Source organism: Hyposmocoma kahamanoa, unplaced genomic scaffold (genome assembly GCF_003589595.1).
Source record: "Hyposmocoma kahamanoa isolate Upper Pololo Valley unplaced genomic scaffold, ASM358959v1 94, whole genome shotgun sequence".
Classification (NCBI taxonomy): Eukaryota; Metazoa; Arthropoda; class Insecta; order Lepidoptera; family Cosmopterigidae; genus Hyposmocoma; species Hyposmocoma kahamanoa.
Genome location: NW_020654878.1, coordinates 113,085 through 129,249, shown reverse-complemented (window position 1 = coordinate 129,249; position 16,165 = coordinate 113,085). Strand labels below are relative to the sequence as shown.

The following is a 16,165-nucleotide window of genomic DNA, read 5'->3' as shown; positions in this document are numbered from 1 at the left end:
CCTCCGCGCCCTCCGCGCCCTCCGCGCCCGCCGCGTCCTCGGGCGCCGCCGGCAGCTCGGCCTGCAGCTCGCCGTCGCCGCGCTCCAGCAGCGCGATGGCCTCCCGGTGCTGCTGGAACTTCTGCTGCACGATGTTGTCGGCGCGCACGGCGTTGTCGATGATCTGCGCGTACTTGGCGGCGTTGGCGCGGAAGGCCTCGGTGAGCTTGGCGCTGTCGGTGCGCGTCCAGCGCGCGCCGAACTGGGCGCGCAGGGCGGCGTCGGCCTCCTCCTCCTCGCGCAGCATCCGCTCGGCCTCGTCCAGGATGTCCTTGTTGCGCTGCAGCAGCTCGGGCAGCTCGGCCATCAGCCGCCGCAGCTCGGGCAGGCCGCCGGCGCCGCGCACGGCCGCCGCCTTGTCGCGGATGGAGGCGGGCAGGCCGCCGCCGGCCGGCGCCTCGATGCAGGCGGGCAGCGACAGCGACGCCAGGATGCTGTTGAGCAGCTGCGTGGCCTCGCGCAGCTTGTCGATCTCGGCGTTGACGAGCTCGGTGCGGCGCGCGGCGCTGGCCTGCAGCGCCTGGTGCACGGCCAGCGGCACCAGCTGCGCGAACAGGTCGCGGCCGCCGGCCCAGCGCTCGGGCGGCGGCAGCGCCTTGGCGATGGCGGCGCGCGCCACGGGCTCCAGCTGCTGCGCCTCGGGCACGCGGTCGTGGTAGATGAAGTCGTTGTCCTTGACGGCCGCCGCCAGCTGCCGCTGCGCGCGCGCCAGCGCCTCGGCCAGCGGCGCCGGCGCGCCGGAGGACGACGCCAGCCGCGAGCACGCGCCCTTCAGCTGCTCCACGGCCAGCTGCAGCCGCGCGATCTGCTCGCCCACCGCCTGGTTGGCGCGACACGCGAGCGCCTGGTACAGCTGCGTCAGCCCGCGGAACGCCATCTGCTTCGCCGTCACCTGCCGAGCGAGCCCCGCCGTCAGCCGGCCGCCGCCGTCCCGCGGGCGGCGGGCGGCGGGGGACTCACCGTGGGAATCCAGTCTCGGTCCCAGAGCTGGCTCTGCTTCTGCAGCGAGCGCAGCGCGTCCGTGTACAGCTCCTCGCACTGCGCGCACACCTTGGCCACCATGGAGTCCTTCATCTCGTCGCGGATGCACTTGTAGGCGATGACTTCTTGAGCTTGAGCCAGCATCAGCAGCGAAAGTGCCGACAGCGTGTCGGCCGACAAGTCGGGGGTCGGCTCTTGGTGCACCGCAATCAGCACGTTAGCTTTCAAATATTCGAAGATGCCGGCCGCTTGCTGCAGCAACTTGGCGGCCAGCTTCAGCGAGTCCTCGGTGTCGAGCGGCTGCTGCGCCGCCAGCGTGCTCTGCGCCGCGGCCATATTGAATAGCACGCACACGCGTTCGTACGCCAGCGAACTCACCGCTGCACATAACCACCAGCTACTTCACGCAACATCTCACGATGGTACTGAATATCCTTAACTTAGAAAATCGTAGCAGGTTAACTGTACGGTTAATTACCTACATTATAAAAATGTGTGTGTTGCAATATTGGCTCACGCGTGGTGCGTGCCGCATTATTTCAATCAGTGCGCATCGGACACTCGAGTCGATCATTATATCATTATCAATATCAGTAAATCAGTGTATCATTTGTCTTATCATATTATATCATTCATCAATTATCATTTAGTGTAGGCTCATCCTACAAGTAATAATAATACTAATAATAATATCGTAATAATAAGTAATAATAATAATAACGCACACACTCAACAAAGCCCCGCACTAGGGAAACCCTGCATCGCCGGTGCCATGGACATACACATAGACAACCACAAATAACACCCAAACTCACGAGAGAAATAAGTGTAGGCCATACAAATCTTTCTCCCATTCCAGGCATTCCGGCATGGTAACCGTTTGGCCACAGAGGCAGTTAAAAAACTAAGTTAATTAGTTCCGGCACCAAAAAATAACCGAACGAAAACCAGGGCGTCTTGCACAGGTAAGGCTTTCATAAAAAAAGCCCGACAAATATTTGTAACTATTTTGAATTTCATACCACACACAATAAATTATTAGATTCATTAGGTCACTCAATTCAAAAGATTAATCAATTTTCAAAGGTTTCCTTAAATACACAGAGTGTAAAATCTAGATGAGTTTTTTTGAGTTTTCTTTAACAAATGAACCTACATACCTACTCATTTATGATGTTCATCATCTCTGCATAATAATACGATAGTATAGTAGAATAAAAACATATGGGGCAACTCCCGCCTGTTTGGAGCATCAATATCTACACTTCACTGGGAGCGTAGGGTTGTCACATTATTATTTTACTAATCCTACCTACAGGTTGTAAACATAATTTGAAAAAACCCTATATAATACAGAGTGTTAGTATATTGAAATAACGTTTGTCAAATGCTATATGTAAGTGTATTGATATTTTGATATTTTTAGTGCTAGTGTAATTACTATGCGTGTTATATTTATGTAACCAGAATTTAGGCTTTTCTTTCTCTCAACAATTGTCAAATTTTTGGTCATACGTAAGTAAACTTCTACTGGAATCTCCCAATGATAAATATCTAAACCTTAGTGGAATTGAATGGGAACCTTCGCCGTTTGGTGACCGTTCTTATGATCCTGTTAATTAATGTACTGACGATGAGATTTTGCTTGTTGATAAAATTAATGTTCTGAATTTGAAACAATATAACAGTATTAAATAGTATTATGGATGTATTTTAGGCCTAGTTTTGAGTGACGATATTGCTGTTGTTCGAGATAGCAGTATAGAAGCACTCGTTTCGATTGACCGCCATCACGGTGCTCTAATAATTGAACTAGATCACTCCAATGCAGCCAAGTTGAAGGACGCACCATATAAAAAGTTTTTATACAACTGCGCTGTATAAAAGGTTTTTTCTTCTAGATGCTTGAAAGAATGTGTTCATTATTTTTATATGACAACACAACGCTACGTGACAAATACATTCCGACTAATCGAATGACAGATAAGTCTCATCCAAATTGGTATTAGCCGGCCTTAATAAAAATTCTAAAGGAGAAATCGAAGTATCATCGGAAATTTACAACGTATGGAAATAGGGCTGATGAGGAGTCATTTCAGTTATTACGTAAACGAGGTAAAATTGTAGAAAAAGTTTGTTATACTAACTACATCAAGTCCGTTGAAAAATCGATTAGTGTTGACCCAAAATATTTCTGGTCCTATATAAAATCTAAATCTAATGCAATGCCATCTGTAATGAAATATTACGATCATTTGCTAGATTCTGGGGAAACTATATGTAATGCTTTTTCTTCATATTTCAATTCCACCTTTCTTACCCCAATTAACAAGGATTCTTATAAGTTGCTCGCTCCATTTGATTTATCTTTTGTCTCCACTCCTAGTGTTTCTACATATCTAATATAACAGCTAGTCCTGCTGACGTTAAAAAAAGTGACATTAGTCAATTTAAGACGCTTCAGAATCAGCGGGTCCTAACAATGTGCCTGGTAGTTTTCTAATTGGTTGTACTAAAGTCGCTCGCGTTTCCAGTTTGCCTTCTGTTTCAATTGCATTTCCACGTAGATTAAAAGAGCCCTTAGGTTCTCGCATCAGGTGTATGCGCCCCGACAGTATCGAATTTGGAATTTGTGCAAGAAGAGACGAAAATTATGTACATGCAACAGAGCATCGACAATACATCAGAAAGGAAATTCAACTTAAATAAAAATATTCAAGGTCCCCTGGTCATGCCGCCAGTACAAAAACCGTTCGCTCTACCTGCACAAACGCCTACGACTATGAATGTACCTTTTCAGCGTCGATCACTGGAAAATACTTCTAATTTTCAAATGAATAGACCTCTTCAAGGTCCCTCTCGCACTCAACAGATGTTCCGCGCCCTGCCATCTAACTATAAACTATAACCCTCAGAGCGCTGTTTTTAAAATACCACCTAGAAATCAACCCTTTAGTTCAGGCTCTAAGGGTCGTATTCCAAAACTGTACTCAATGCACAAGTCAGGATCTGATTGTGATTTCAAACACTGGAAATACGACCCTAATGGCAGGGACTTGAGTTTGATTTCGAGTGTTTGAAACCATACTCAAATCCTGACTTGAGCATTGAGTAGAGTTCTAGAATACGACCCCAAGCCTATGAGTGGCGTAAGTAATTTTCAATCTAGACAATTAATGCCTAATAGTTTCCATAATGGTCGTAATTGGACGAAATCTGGTAATCCACCACCCAGTAATTACTTCAAATCTCGTGAGTTAAATTTGAATGAGTGTTCTGGTTATGATGACTATAATTACTATCCTGAATTTTACTCTGACCCTGAAACTTACTATTATTATCCCGAGAATCCCGATTATAATGACTGTAATGTTACGACTTATGAGCGACTATCAAGCGCATAATTTGACTGAATCCGTAGACGACAACAACTGTGAACTTAATCAACCTTATCCTTCTATTTGCAATAATCCCGCGCAGGATTTTCCACCAGTACAACCTACAAAAAAGCCAAATAGAAGTTCATCTTCAAACGCAAAGACAACTTCCATTTATTCAAATCTCTAATCCCCCATTGAAGCTTCTTATTGATACTGGAGCAAACCAATCTTTCATTAACCCCGATGTAGTTCAAAATCATTACCTACATTTCAACGCGTCATGGATAATATGCTCAGAGATCTACAACATAAAGTTTGTCTAGTATATTTAGGCGATATTATCATGTTTAGTGCCTCGCTACAGGAACATATGGTCAACCTGGAAAAGCTTTTACTAGACTCCGAGAATCGAATTTTAAAATTCAAATGGACAAGTCCGAATTTTTAAGATTGGAGAATGCGTATTTTGGCCATATCTTATCTTATATTTTGGCCATGTGATCGGCAGAGACGGTAATTAAACCGAACCCCGACAAAGTAGCAGCCATAATGAAGTACCCTATTCCTAAAAGCCCTAAGGAAATTAAGCAATTCTTAGGCCTTGTAGGATACTATAGAAAATTTATCCCCGATTTTGCTCATCTCATTAAACCATTAAATCGATGTTTAAAAAAAGGAAAGAAAGTTACATTAGATAATGATTATATTAACTGTTTGAGAAATGCAAAACTCTATTGACTAACGACCCGATATTACAGTTTCCAGACTTCGACAGGGAATTCCTATTAACGTCAGACGCTTCTAATGTGGCCATAGGAGCCATACTCTCACAAGGACCCGTAGGAACAGATAAGACTGTGTGCTATGCCTCGAGAACTCTGAATGACAGTGAATGCAACTACAGTACCATAGAGAAAGAGTTGTTAGCAATTGTATGGGCTACTAAATTTTTCCTATTTGATCGCAAATTTAAGGTACTCACAGACCACAAACTACTACAATGGGTAATGAATCTAAAGGAGCCTAACTCCAGATTAACTCGGTGGAAGTTAAAACTTAGCGAGTATGACTTTACAGTAATTTACAAAAAAGATAAAAACAATACAAACGCCGACGCCCTCTCCCGAGTTGAAATACATAATGAGGAAATAAGCTCTATCGTAGTCAACCCCTCAGAAAAACCGCCATCCATTGCTAATAACTCAAGTACAGAAACAGTTCATACTAACCTAGAGCACCCAATCCTTGAAGTTCCTATTACGGATGAGCCCTTAAATAAATTTCATAGACAAATTGTTATGACTATTGTAGGTGACTTACAACGGAGACCAACGCGGACTTCCGTACAGATTTCTGAGGATGTAGTGAAAACCATCAAAGAGTAGTACGTAAAGCCTACAGTAAAGACTGCCTTATTGATAATTCCGCCTCTCGGAATGTATGACATCATACCAATAATTCAAAATAACTTTAAAAGTTCGGCTATGAATCTTGTATAATAAAAACCAAACTCGAAAACGTAAAGGAATATTTACGACAGCAGGACATTATTAAGAACTACCATGATGGAAAAACCAATCACCGTGGTATAAATGAATGTTTCCTAAGTCTTTCTAAAAGATATTTTTGGCCTAAAATGAGGGAACAGATTACTAAATTCATAAGCGAATGCACCACGTGTGGTCAGGCCAAATATGATCGAACCCCTATCAAACAAAGATTCATCATTGTACCTCCTGAAATACCATTTGAAATAGTCCATGTAGACCTATTTACAGCACAAAATGAAAAATATTTAACTATAATAGACGTTTTTTCAAAGTACGCTCTAGCCTACTATCTTCGTGACGGTACGCTCTTAGCATCATTCAAAGATTACTGCATTTATGTACTCACCACGGTCTTCCATTAACGTTAGTGACTGATAATGGAATGGACTTCACAAACCAATTATTTACCCGAATTTACCCAGCTACATAAAATACAACACAACATAGAACTTTACCTCATTCACCCAATGATAATGACAATATCGAAAGATTCCATTCCACTTTATTAGAGCATATACGTTTATTAAAACTACAGCAAAAAAAATGAGCCTGTAATAAACCTTATGCCATATGCCATTTTAACTTATAACAGTTCAGTACATAGTTTTAATAAATGCCGACCGTACGACATAATTAACGGACATCTCGACGCACGAGACCCTTCTGAATTTGACTTGACCAAACACCTACTGCAACAATATTCACAAAACCAATGAGACCAAATGAAAACCGTTTATCAAATAATAAATGAATCATCGCTAGCTGACCGTACGACTCTAATTGAAAATCGTAATAAAGACCGCGAGTCTGGGGTTGAATATGAACCCCAACAGCAGGTGTTCATTAGCAACCCTTTTGCTAGCCGCCAGAAGCTCGCACCTCGCTACACTCAAGGTACAGTCCTAGCAGACTTAGCTATTCACATTTACACGACTAAAAACGCGACCCTGTAGCTAAATCTCGATTAAAGAGATTACCTAAATCGGCTAAATTGTTACAGAATCGTTCTAACCCTGACCCGTATCACCAATGACGTCACAAGAGAAAAGACTTGAAAGTCTGGACGACGGACCTGGACTACTCCCGTTTGGACTGGGACCGACTAGACTTGTAACACACTACCATACATTTTTACAATACATCCAACTTGACAATATTGAGGATAAAATAACGACCCTACAAAACGACCTTACAGACTTTAAAACTAGACTACCGAATGATACCTATGTTCTATATGAATTACAGATTGAATATCTTTCCCTTAAACTTCAAAAAATCATAAGTCATTTAAGTAGCTTAGAACCTAAACGCAACAGGAGAGGTCATGTAGACGGCTTAGGTTCCATTATTAAGAGCATCTCAGGTAATCTCGCCTATTTAGATGCTGCTAAATGCGATGATGCCATAAAAGCTCTCCAGAATAATCAATTAAAAATTACAGATGAATTTAACAATCATATTATCAGTAAAGATTGGATGGCACAACATACTAGTATAATATCTGAAATAGTTAATAATCAAAAATAAAATTAAGTCTACATTAGAATCACTTTTGAAGGAAGATGCCTACCGAGAATCAAGTTTAATTAAATATACAAAATTTTCCTAACTGTTAACAATTATTACAGAAAATACTGACGATATTCTAGCGGAATTACTTCGGTTAGAAAATATTCTAGCTTTCACTCGTAGCTTCAGGACTCATCATTCAGTTATTCATGTGCCTACACCGGAAAAAATTATAGACAAATTAAAGTTAATTTACAGTACAGAAAACGTATTAGACTTAGAATATCGAGAATACTATGACGTAATTAAGCCGGGTTATTATTATTTTATAGGTAAAAGGTTAGTTTTAACATTCAAATTTCCAATAGCAGATAATGATAGGTACGAAATAGATTGTCCATCCTACCCAATAAGTTAAACCAATCAATTATTCCTCCATATCCCTTAATAGCAACCAGCAGGAAAGCATTCATGTACATAGAGACAGAATGTCTGAAGCTCACTAACTGGTTTGTCTGCGAAGAGAAGATGAACAACCAAGTCCGAACGCAAGCTGGTTCTATCCAGAACATATTAACTAATTAATCTGTAGATACGACCTGCAAGACGACTACAATCAGCCTATTCAAGGAACCCGTAGAGAAACTGGACGAAAGACACTACGTACTCTCCTTTCCGCGACTCACCAATGTACGTACCATATGTGGACGTGAAGATTTCAAGATCATAAGAGGCAGCTTCCTAGCTACTGTTATTGTGAATTGTATATTACGTACAGATGAATTCACTATCAAAAACACCAATGACCAAGTCGAAGGCCAACCAATGAAGATAATGAAAATTTCCATGGATGCTGCGACACAGAATTCACAACCTCTCTACTCTCTCTAACTCTATTAATCTCAAAGGACTTCATAACATACAAGAAAAAATCATGTTGCACCCTACTGTACATTTGATGCCACCTTCCGATACAGTTTACCACACTGCGATACCATTCTATGGAGTGTTATTAAGTGCACTTGCACTGGCCGTTCTCATACTTGTACGACGTTGTTACCTGAAACATGTAAAAGTACTCCAGCAACTTTTGCTCTCAAGATTCTCAAATAGTTGCTGTTCTAAGGGTGGAGGTGTTACATATAGGTAAAAGGTACCCTAAGGAACCATAAGTAAAAAGCTGAGATTGCATTAGGATATTTCAACATCGATTCCAGCATGCAGCGATCAGGCGCCGCATCAGCAATACGGAAACGTGTAACCCAGTTTATAAAATTCATTATTAATTTTATTTAATTTTTTGGCATTGTGATTCTAACATTGAACGTAAACAATTGTAATTTAGCTTAGGAATAATTCAATTAAATGTTAGTTTTCTAAAATGTTTTTGCTTTTTTTTATCCTCCGGTCGCAGCCTTTGTAATTAGTGTTGTCAATGCTGTATTCTGCTATTGTATTTTTATCAGTAGGAACTAATAATTATTAAATATAGTTTCTATTATATAGTGATGCAAGCTGTTTGTACCCTCAAAAATAATGCGTGAGAGTTTGCGAGTGTGTGCGAGTGTATGCGAGTGACTGGGAGTGCCTCCGAGTGGGTGCGAGTGTATGCATGCGAGAGCGTGTAAGTACGTGCGAGTGCGCGCGACTGAAAATTAGCACGAAAAGATTTCTAAGATTCCTTGATAATAATTAGTGGTCATAATATACAGGATGATTTTTAGTCATCGTCCAAATTTTTTCCAGTCGCTAGGTATCATTCAAAGACTCCATTTTCGAAAAAAAATTGATAGGTCTATTTTCAAAATGAAAATATTTATTCCGAAGTAATACTCGACAAAAATTGGTTACCAATTTACACTATTATTATTTACTACGACTATGCGTCGATGAATGAATGCCATACGCTAACCGCACGGATTCTCCAATCATACGCCAATCAAAGCAAAATGCCGCCACCGCCGCCGCCCGCGCCGAACGCTATTGGGGGCTGTCACTTCAGTCGTCACACGTCCGTGTAGCGCTTCGTACGTGTGTGCAACGCTATCTCGCTATTGAAAACGCATTCACGTGTCACTATGTATACAAACCGCGAGTACTTTGAAATGGTCAAGTGCTATTTTATAAGTGATGAAAGCCTAAACGGAGCCCAGAGACTATACGAGTCAGAGAGCATTCCTCGCCTTCGCAATTATGGAATAGTCCTACAGTCCCCAACCGCCAAACGTTTCTGCATGTCATACAGAGGCTTTTAGACCATGGCCAGTTTACGACGCCTTCACACGCCCAAGGACGTGGTAGGCCGCGACTGTCCGTGGAAATCGAAGACGAAATCTTCGATTTTTTCGAGAGAGATCCAAGACGAAGTACACGTGATGCAGCTCGACGGTTCAATGTTAGCCAATACGCTGTGTGGAAGCTGCTCAACACCTCTGGATTGCACCCTTATCACTTTCAAAAAGTGCAAACGCTAAATGAAGCAGACGCGCTGCCTCGTCGAGTTTTCTGCGAGTGGCTGATCGCACACCCCGATGCGGTCATTTTATGGACTGATGAAGCCCTATTCACACGTGTGGGGCTGTACAACCAACATAATGAACATTGGTGGTCGTATCGCAACCCGCACATGATAAAAGACAATTATCACCAAGTGCGTTTTAGCGCAAATGTGTGGGCCGGGATTGTCGGTGATAAAATTCTAGGGCCGTATTTTATTGAGGGGCGGCTGACCGGAGGCACCTATCTCAATATGCTACAAAGCATAGTCTCTGATTTGATGGACGACGTACCGCTATTAACCATACGTCGTTAACCATCCTGCTTTTTATTATCAGCATGACGGTGCACCGCCACATTACGCTATCGACGTGAGGAATTATTTAAATATGGAATACGGGAATCGCTGGATCGGCCGCGGGGGTCCCGTTCCATGGCCACCCAGGTCACCAGACCTCACACCCTGTGACTTTTTTTGTGGGGCGAAATTAAACGCCGCGTGTATGTGGAGGAGGCCCAAAGCCTCAACGATTTGAAACTAAAAATTGAAAGTGCATTTGCACAAGTGAAAAGTGACACTACAGTGCTGAACAAAATACAAGACAATATTCAAAAACGTGCAAGAATCTGCTTGGAGAGGAATGGTTTACATTTTGAGCAATTATTAAAATACTGTTAAAGTTGTTACGCTAAGGTAATTTTTATTTGATTTTAATTAAATGTACATAAGTTGATTCAAATTTTTTAAATTCGCCTTATTGCAAAAGGCATGGCCTGCTTTTATTTTTATACTTCTGTGTACGATACGAGTGCGGACTACATTTGTCGTAAATCGATGTTTTGTTTAAATTTATTGATATTATTATAAAATGTTTCTAGTTCACTAATAAAAAACACCACGTGCGTAGATAACAAAAGGGCGATGGGAAGATTCTTTTTTTGATTACTTGCTAAATACTAATTCGATACAATTCATCGTAGGAAGCGAACCTTTTATTTGTTTGTCTCACAAACAAAAGTAAAGATTATTTTCTTTTGTTCTCTACGCATGGTAAAATTTTTAGTGACTTTGAAATTCAATAAGTAAATTCTTCGATGGCCTTCGGTAACACAACGCTTTAAATGCGTAGAAGTTAAGTTCGGGAAACAACTTTCCTAATTAGGTGTGTTTATCTGGTGCATTATTTTTATCATTATTTTGTAATAATATCATTAAATTTTGTCAAACCTCTAAAACAATTTACTTATAAACTCCCGCTCTCGTTTTCGTGCGTTAATGTAACAAAATCTTGACTTGAATTCGAATTAATTGTCTACATTCTAAAATAACATCACAAAAGGCTTTTGTAACTTGACGGTCCTAAGCCCGTGAAAGTATGAAGGGAAAATTTATTTGCAATTTATGTATTTTATCAATGACGCGGGGGGTGGCCTAGCGCGCATATCGAGTAGGCTGTCCATACGCGCGCAATTTTTTAAAACAATTTTGCGATGGCATAATTATCTTAATTTTAGTATTGATTTACACTAAAAGGAAAATTTGCGCATGTTATATTTTCACTAAAGATCATAATATGAAAATTTGGACGATGACTAAAAATTCAAAATTTTGTAATTTTTAAATATGGCCGCCATTAAAGAGCTATTTAAATATTTTTAAAACAAAGTCCTAAGTGCCGAGGTCGCAGTCCGAGGTCCGCGGAGGGCGAAGCCAGAAGCGTCCGCACGCCTTCGTATAGAGGTAATTATATACGGAGGCGTAATAGATTACGAGTATAAGATTTCACAATTGTAAAAATGTAAGGCATACTTCCCGATGCCCGATTTCTACTAAAATGAGATACTTATTATAGCGTTGTTGTATCTCAACCATATCTGTTAGATTCCATTTTTTTGAAAGCTATGCCAAAGAGAAGTATTTAGGGGGAACAAATGCCAAAGTACTACTGAATTTCCTGTACTATGAATACCAAAACAATGATAATCCAGAATACTCAGACCAAAACCAACTTAGAAATGTTTGTTTCTTAAATTGGCCCAAATCGGGAATCGATCTCCTCATCAAGCGCCCATAGTACTAACTGCTGTGCCACCAAAGAGCATGAGCACACCCCGTAAACTGAACCCAAACATGCGCCGCAGGCCGAGCCCGACCCCACCGTAGGTGAGGTGCAGCGCTCGTATTTTATATGGAGTTACCATACTTGTTCTTATTCTACTATGCTAATATCCTGTATTATGTACTTATCCAAAATATTACTGAATGTTGCATGAACATACTGAGAGTAATCCGGCCACCGAAAAGAGACCCGCGGTCAAAGGCATCTTTCCACTTGAAAGGGATCTGGACCTCCTGCGGTGGCACCTTACTTTCCAGCGACACCAGCTGGTCATAGTAGCTGCAAAATGTTTCATGTATTTATTCAAAGTATTCATGATTGTGACAAACAAGGAGGTATTGTGTACAACAGTGTCTCCTTCTTTATTGTCCCTACTTGCAAAAAAAAAACAACTCATTGGTACTGAGTGTATGGAACCAATTAATGTTTCCAGTAGGGCTAGCACGACAGGGCATGACTTGCGCGAGAGCGACATAATTGTTCATAAAAAAACTACATAACATAATTTTCAATGAGACACTCTGACTCTAATTGAATTATTTTTATATACTATTAATCGTACTATTTACATCAAACATACAAATCCCTGAATGGCCTAGGAATATCTAGATAGACACAGATCAAGGTTCTGATCTACATATTAAATAACTAAGCTATCTACTAAATGATGAAGGAGAATCAATCAATAAAGTATTACTCCAACAAGTGAAAGCATTTTTAGCAGAAACAACTTCAACAATTAATTTATAAAAATATTTTCTCTAACTGTTCACTTTGCCATTAATCCCTTTAGGCTTGAACGGTGAAGTTTTAATTTTGATCTGGTAGGTGAAGTTAAAGAATTCTGAAATCTTATCTCTAAGCATTATGTTAGAGATCTTTATATTATCTTTGTATATAACTTTTTTCTTACAGATTCCAAAAATATAAGTACAATCCGATCAGCTGCTGCCTGGTGGACCTCCACATAAGCCTAAACAATGTCTTGTATCATCGCTAATTTCTAGTATAAGGTTCGCCGCCAAACCGCGATGACATCATTTGTTTATTGCTTCACTTGCCATTGTCACGCGCAGTTCCTATTACAGGTTGGAGACCACGAGACGAGCCTACAAAGAAGTCGCGCGCCGAAGCCTGCGTTGACTCAGACGCGTCGAGCAATTTGCGACCATGACTCATAAACGAGACAGCGGAGCCGTTTACCTGTAGATCATATCGAGAGAAGTCTTGTCGAAGATCTTCCAGATCGCGTTGGACCGCATCCGCGCGAGCTCTGCCAGCGCTTCATTGTAGTCATCCGCGCCACCGGCGCCGCTGTACGTGGCCTGGATTAGGTTCCGCAGCGGTTTCACGATATCTACATCCGTGGATTTTTTTAACGGTACCGACAACAACTCAGCCATTTCTGCAATTGTTACTATGAAACTGACAACTAAATTGACAATGACAAGGATTTTTCGCACACAGCTGACATTGACAGTTGAAGCCACAGATAAGAAAGGCTTATTCTGTGCGTCTTCCGCTTAGAGGATGGAAAAAAATCTTCCGGCGCGAGAGTACTGACAAGTAAATTTCAAAAAAATTGAACAACCTTGTTACACTGGAATTTACACTTCGAGCGTCGGACTGAAGCATGACAAAATGATCTTGAATCGATATCGTTGCCTCGAATTCATATAACTTTAGCCGATATGCCCCAGAGATCTTCGTCTTTTTAACATGTATACATTTAAAAGCTTTAATGATGCCTTGTGAATTAACATAATGAAAATGAAATACACTGCCACAAACTTCAACATTTTTCTTTAGGAGATCAATAGCAAGAGAAGGAACGGAATTTAATGATTCTGTAGTGTTCACGGCGATTTCCGAAAAGAACGATTCAAAAACTTGGGCTACCAGCTCATCTTTAGATTTAATAAGCTTGCCGTCTAATTCAAGAACTATAATATCTCTATAGTGTTGTTTAACTCTGTCTGACTCTTTATGTGTTATACTCCAAGTATATAATTTTAGATTTATTTTTCGATTGTATAATTTTATAGCTATGAAACTTAACCTAAGCAGCTACTCATAAGTACTTTTAAAAATTTTTAACACATACTATACTCAGATAACAAAACATAAGCAGATGGATGGAGCGCGCCGAACACGAAAGTGAAGCCATCAAAGCAAATACAAATACAAATCAAAAGCGAATACCAACTCGCGTCAAACATCTTTCTAAGCTCAGCGTTGCAATATTTGCACGTCACGAGTGATTAGTTATTGTATGTTTAGAAATGTCGTCTTATGTCTTTAAACATTGTAAAAGATGCCCCCTCCCCCAAAAAAAAAGATAGAATATCTATAATATTAACAATAATAATAATAACGCACACACTGAACATAGCCACGCACTAGGGATACCCTATTCACAGGGAACTATTGTTAATTTAACTATTTTGTAATTTATTCACCCGTTATTTTTTTCGATTCACTCGGAACCACAGAGTACAAAACAATAGGCAGATGGAGCATACGCAATAAAAGAAGTGAAGCCACTTTTTATTTATTGTGTGCGTAACAACTATGAGGGACAATGTATGGACATGCGCATTTGTGTACGTGTAAGATTGCCGGATGCTGCAAAAAAGCTCCCGCCTTTTTTTCTGTTGCTTTCTATAATACTGTTACAAATAGGAAATGTTATTTTGCACTGTAAGTACTTAAGTGGCATTACGATATCAAACAAATTATATGCAATATAAGTTAATATTTAATTGTTATTATTTGATTTACATCACACAAAGAAAATATATTTTAATACAGTTGTTCAAAACGTGGTATTTTTCGCACTACAAATCGTGCGGAAAGTTGGATTTCTCGCACTAGTGCTTTTTACTTTTCCAGTTTTTTTTAAATTTACTGTTGTTTTAAGTCTTAAACGTAGAACTAAAGAAGTTGTATATTTATTTAATATGTATGTGCTTTGTGACGTACATAAGTCATTCGTCATTAAAACTTATATTTATTTACAAATACTATATAATGAACGTATCGAGTGGAGGTCCACAGTCTCTGCCTACCCCTGAATGGGTGACAGGCGAGATTTGTATGTATATATTTATTTGTTCTATGTATTACAGATAAATTGTATCTCACTACCGTGCACGGGTTCCTAAAGAAGTTTAAACAAAAGTACCAGGACTTCATAATAAGAAAAGTGGTTACAGACCGATATTACAGAAAATAAACAAAAACAGCACGTTAGAACTAGATTTCTATAGACTTTTAACTAATGGTTGCAGTGGTTGTATTTCATTATTTTAATTTACTAGCAGAAAATGAGTTTTGTTTAAATACTGTTTTATTTTACTTTCAATGTAGTTTTTTCGCAAATGTATTAAAAAAACGTCGTTTGATACACGTGCGGATTTGTCATTTTCACTTGTCTCGCGCCTTGACCTCGAGACTCGTGAATAATGACTAACTTTCCGCACTTATATCAAAAATAACTATTATTAAGATATTTTAAATTGGAAAACTTTGATAGTTCAAAATATTTATTACAATCACAGTTATACAATATCTTAATAACTTTTATTTTGTAAACATTTTTTATAATACTACCGTTTCGTGTCGAGCATTATATCATGTTATATCGAGCATTTTATCATGTTATTTTTGTTATGTTTATAGTTGTTTTTGATATGCAGCGCAATCTCGCCTTCAAATACTTTTCTATTAAAATTTGTATTAAATTAACTTTGTAATCAATTCCATAGCATTGACAAAAATTGTTTGGTTCCCAATGAAACTCTTTAGGACTTGTGAAGTCATTACATACATTATAATATTTTTTTTAATTTTATTGACACGTTTTCTTATAAACACACTCTATGACATGTGCGCATAACAATGAAAGTTCTCTGTATCTATAGGGCTAAAATTTTAGCTGTTTTTGAACATTTTCTTTGATGTAGTTACATAACCGCGATTAGATATTGTCACTAATTTCAGGCTTCTTACCACGGTATGACTTTTTTTTATTTTCCCGATGTTTCGGAACGGTTGCACGCTCCATGGTCACGGGTTGAAAATCTGTATA

General features: G+C 40.0%; 1 protein-coding gene across 1 annotated transcript in view; it reads right to left on the bottom strand.

The window, feature by feature from the left end:
• The window catches only part of LOC113237926 (programmed cell death 6-interacting protein), a 19,168-nt gene extending 5,656 nt beyond the window's left edge, over positions 1 to 13,512 (bottom strand). Inside the window, exons 1-4 of the mRNA XM_026474643.1 lie at positions 13,279 to 13,512; positions 12,236 to 12,354; positions 1,000 to 1,400; positions 10 to 931 (exon numbers count right to left, since the gene is read on the bottom strand). Of these exons, the coding sequence (XP_026330428.1) occupies positions 10 to 931; positions 1,000 to 1,400; positions 12,236 to 12,354; positions 13,279 to 13,478 (1,642 nt within the window). The 5' untranslated portion in view covers positions 13,479 to 13,512. The remainder of the gene's footprint in view (positions 1 to 9; positions 932 to 999; positions 1,401 to 12,235; positions 12,355 to 13,278) is intronic.
• Between the last annotated feature and the right edge of the window lie 2,653 nt (positions 13,513 to 16,165).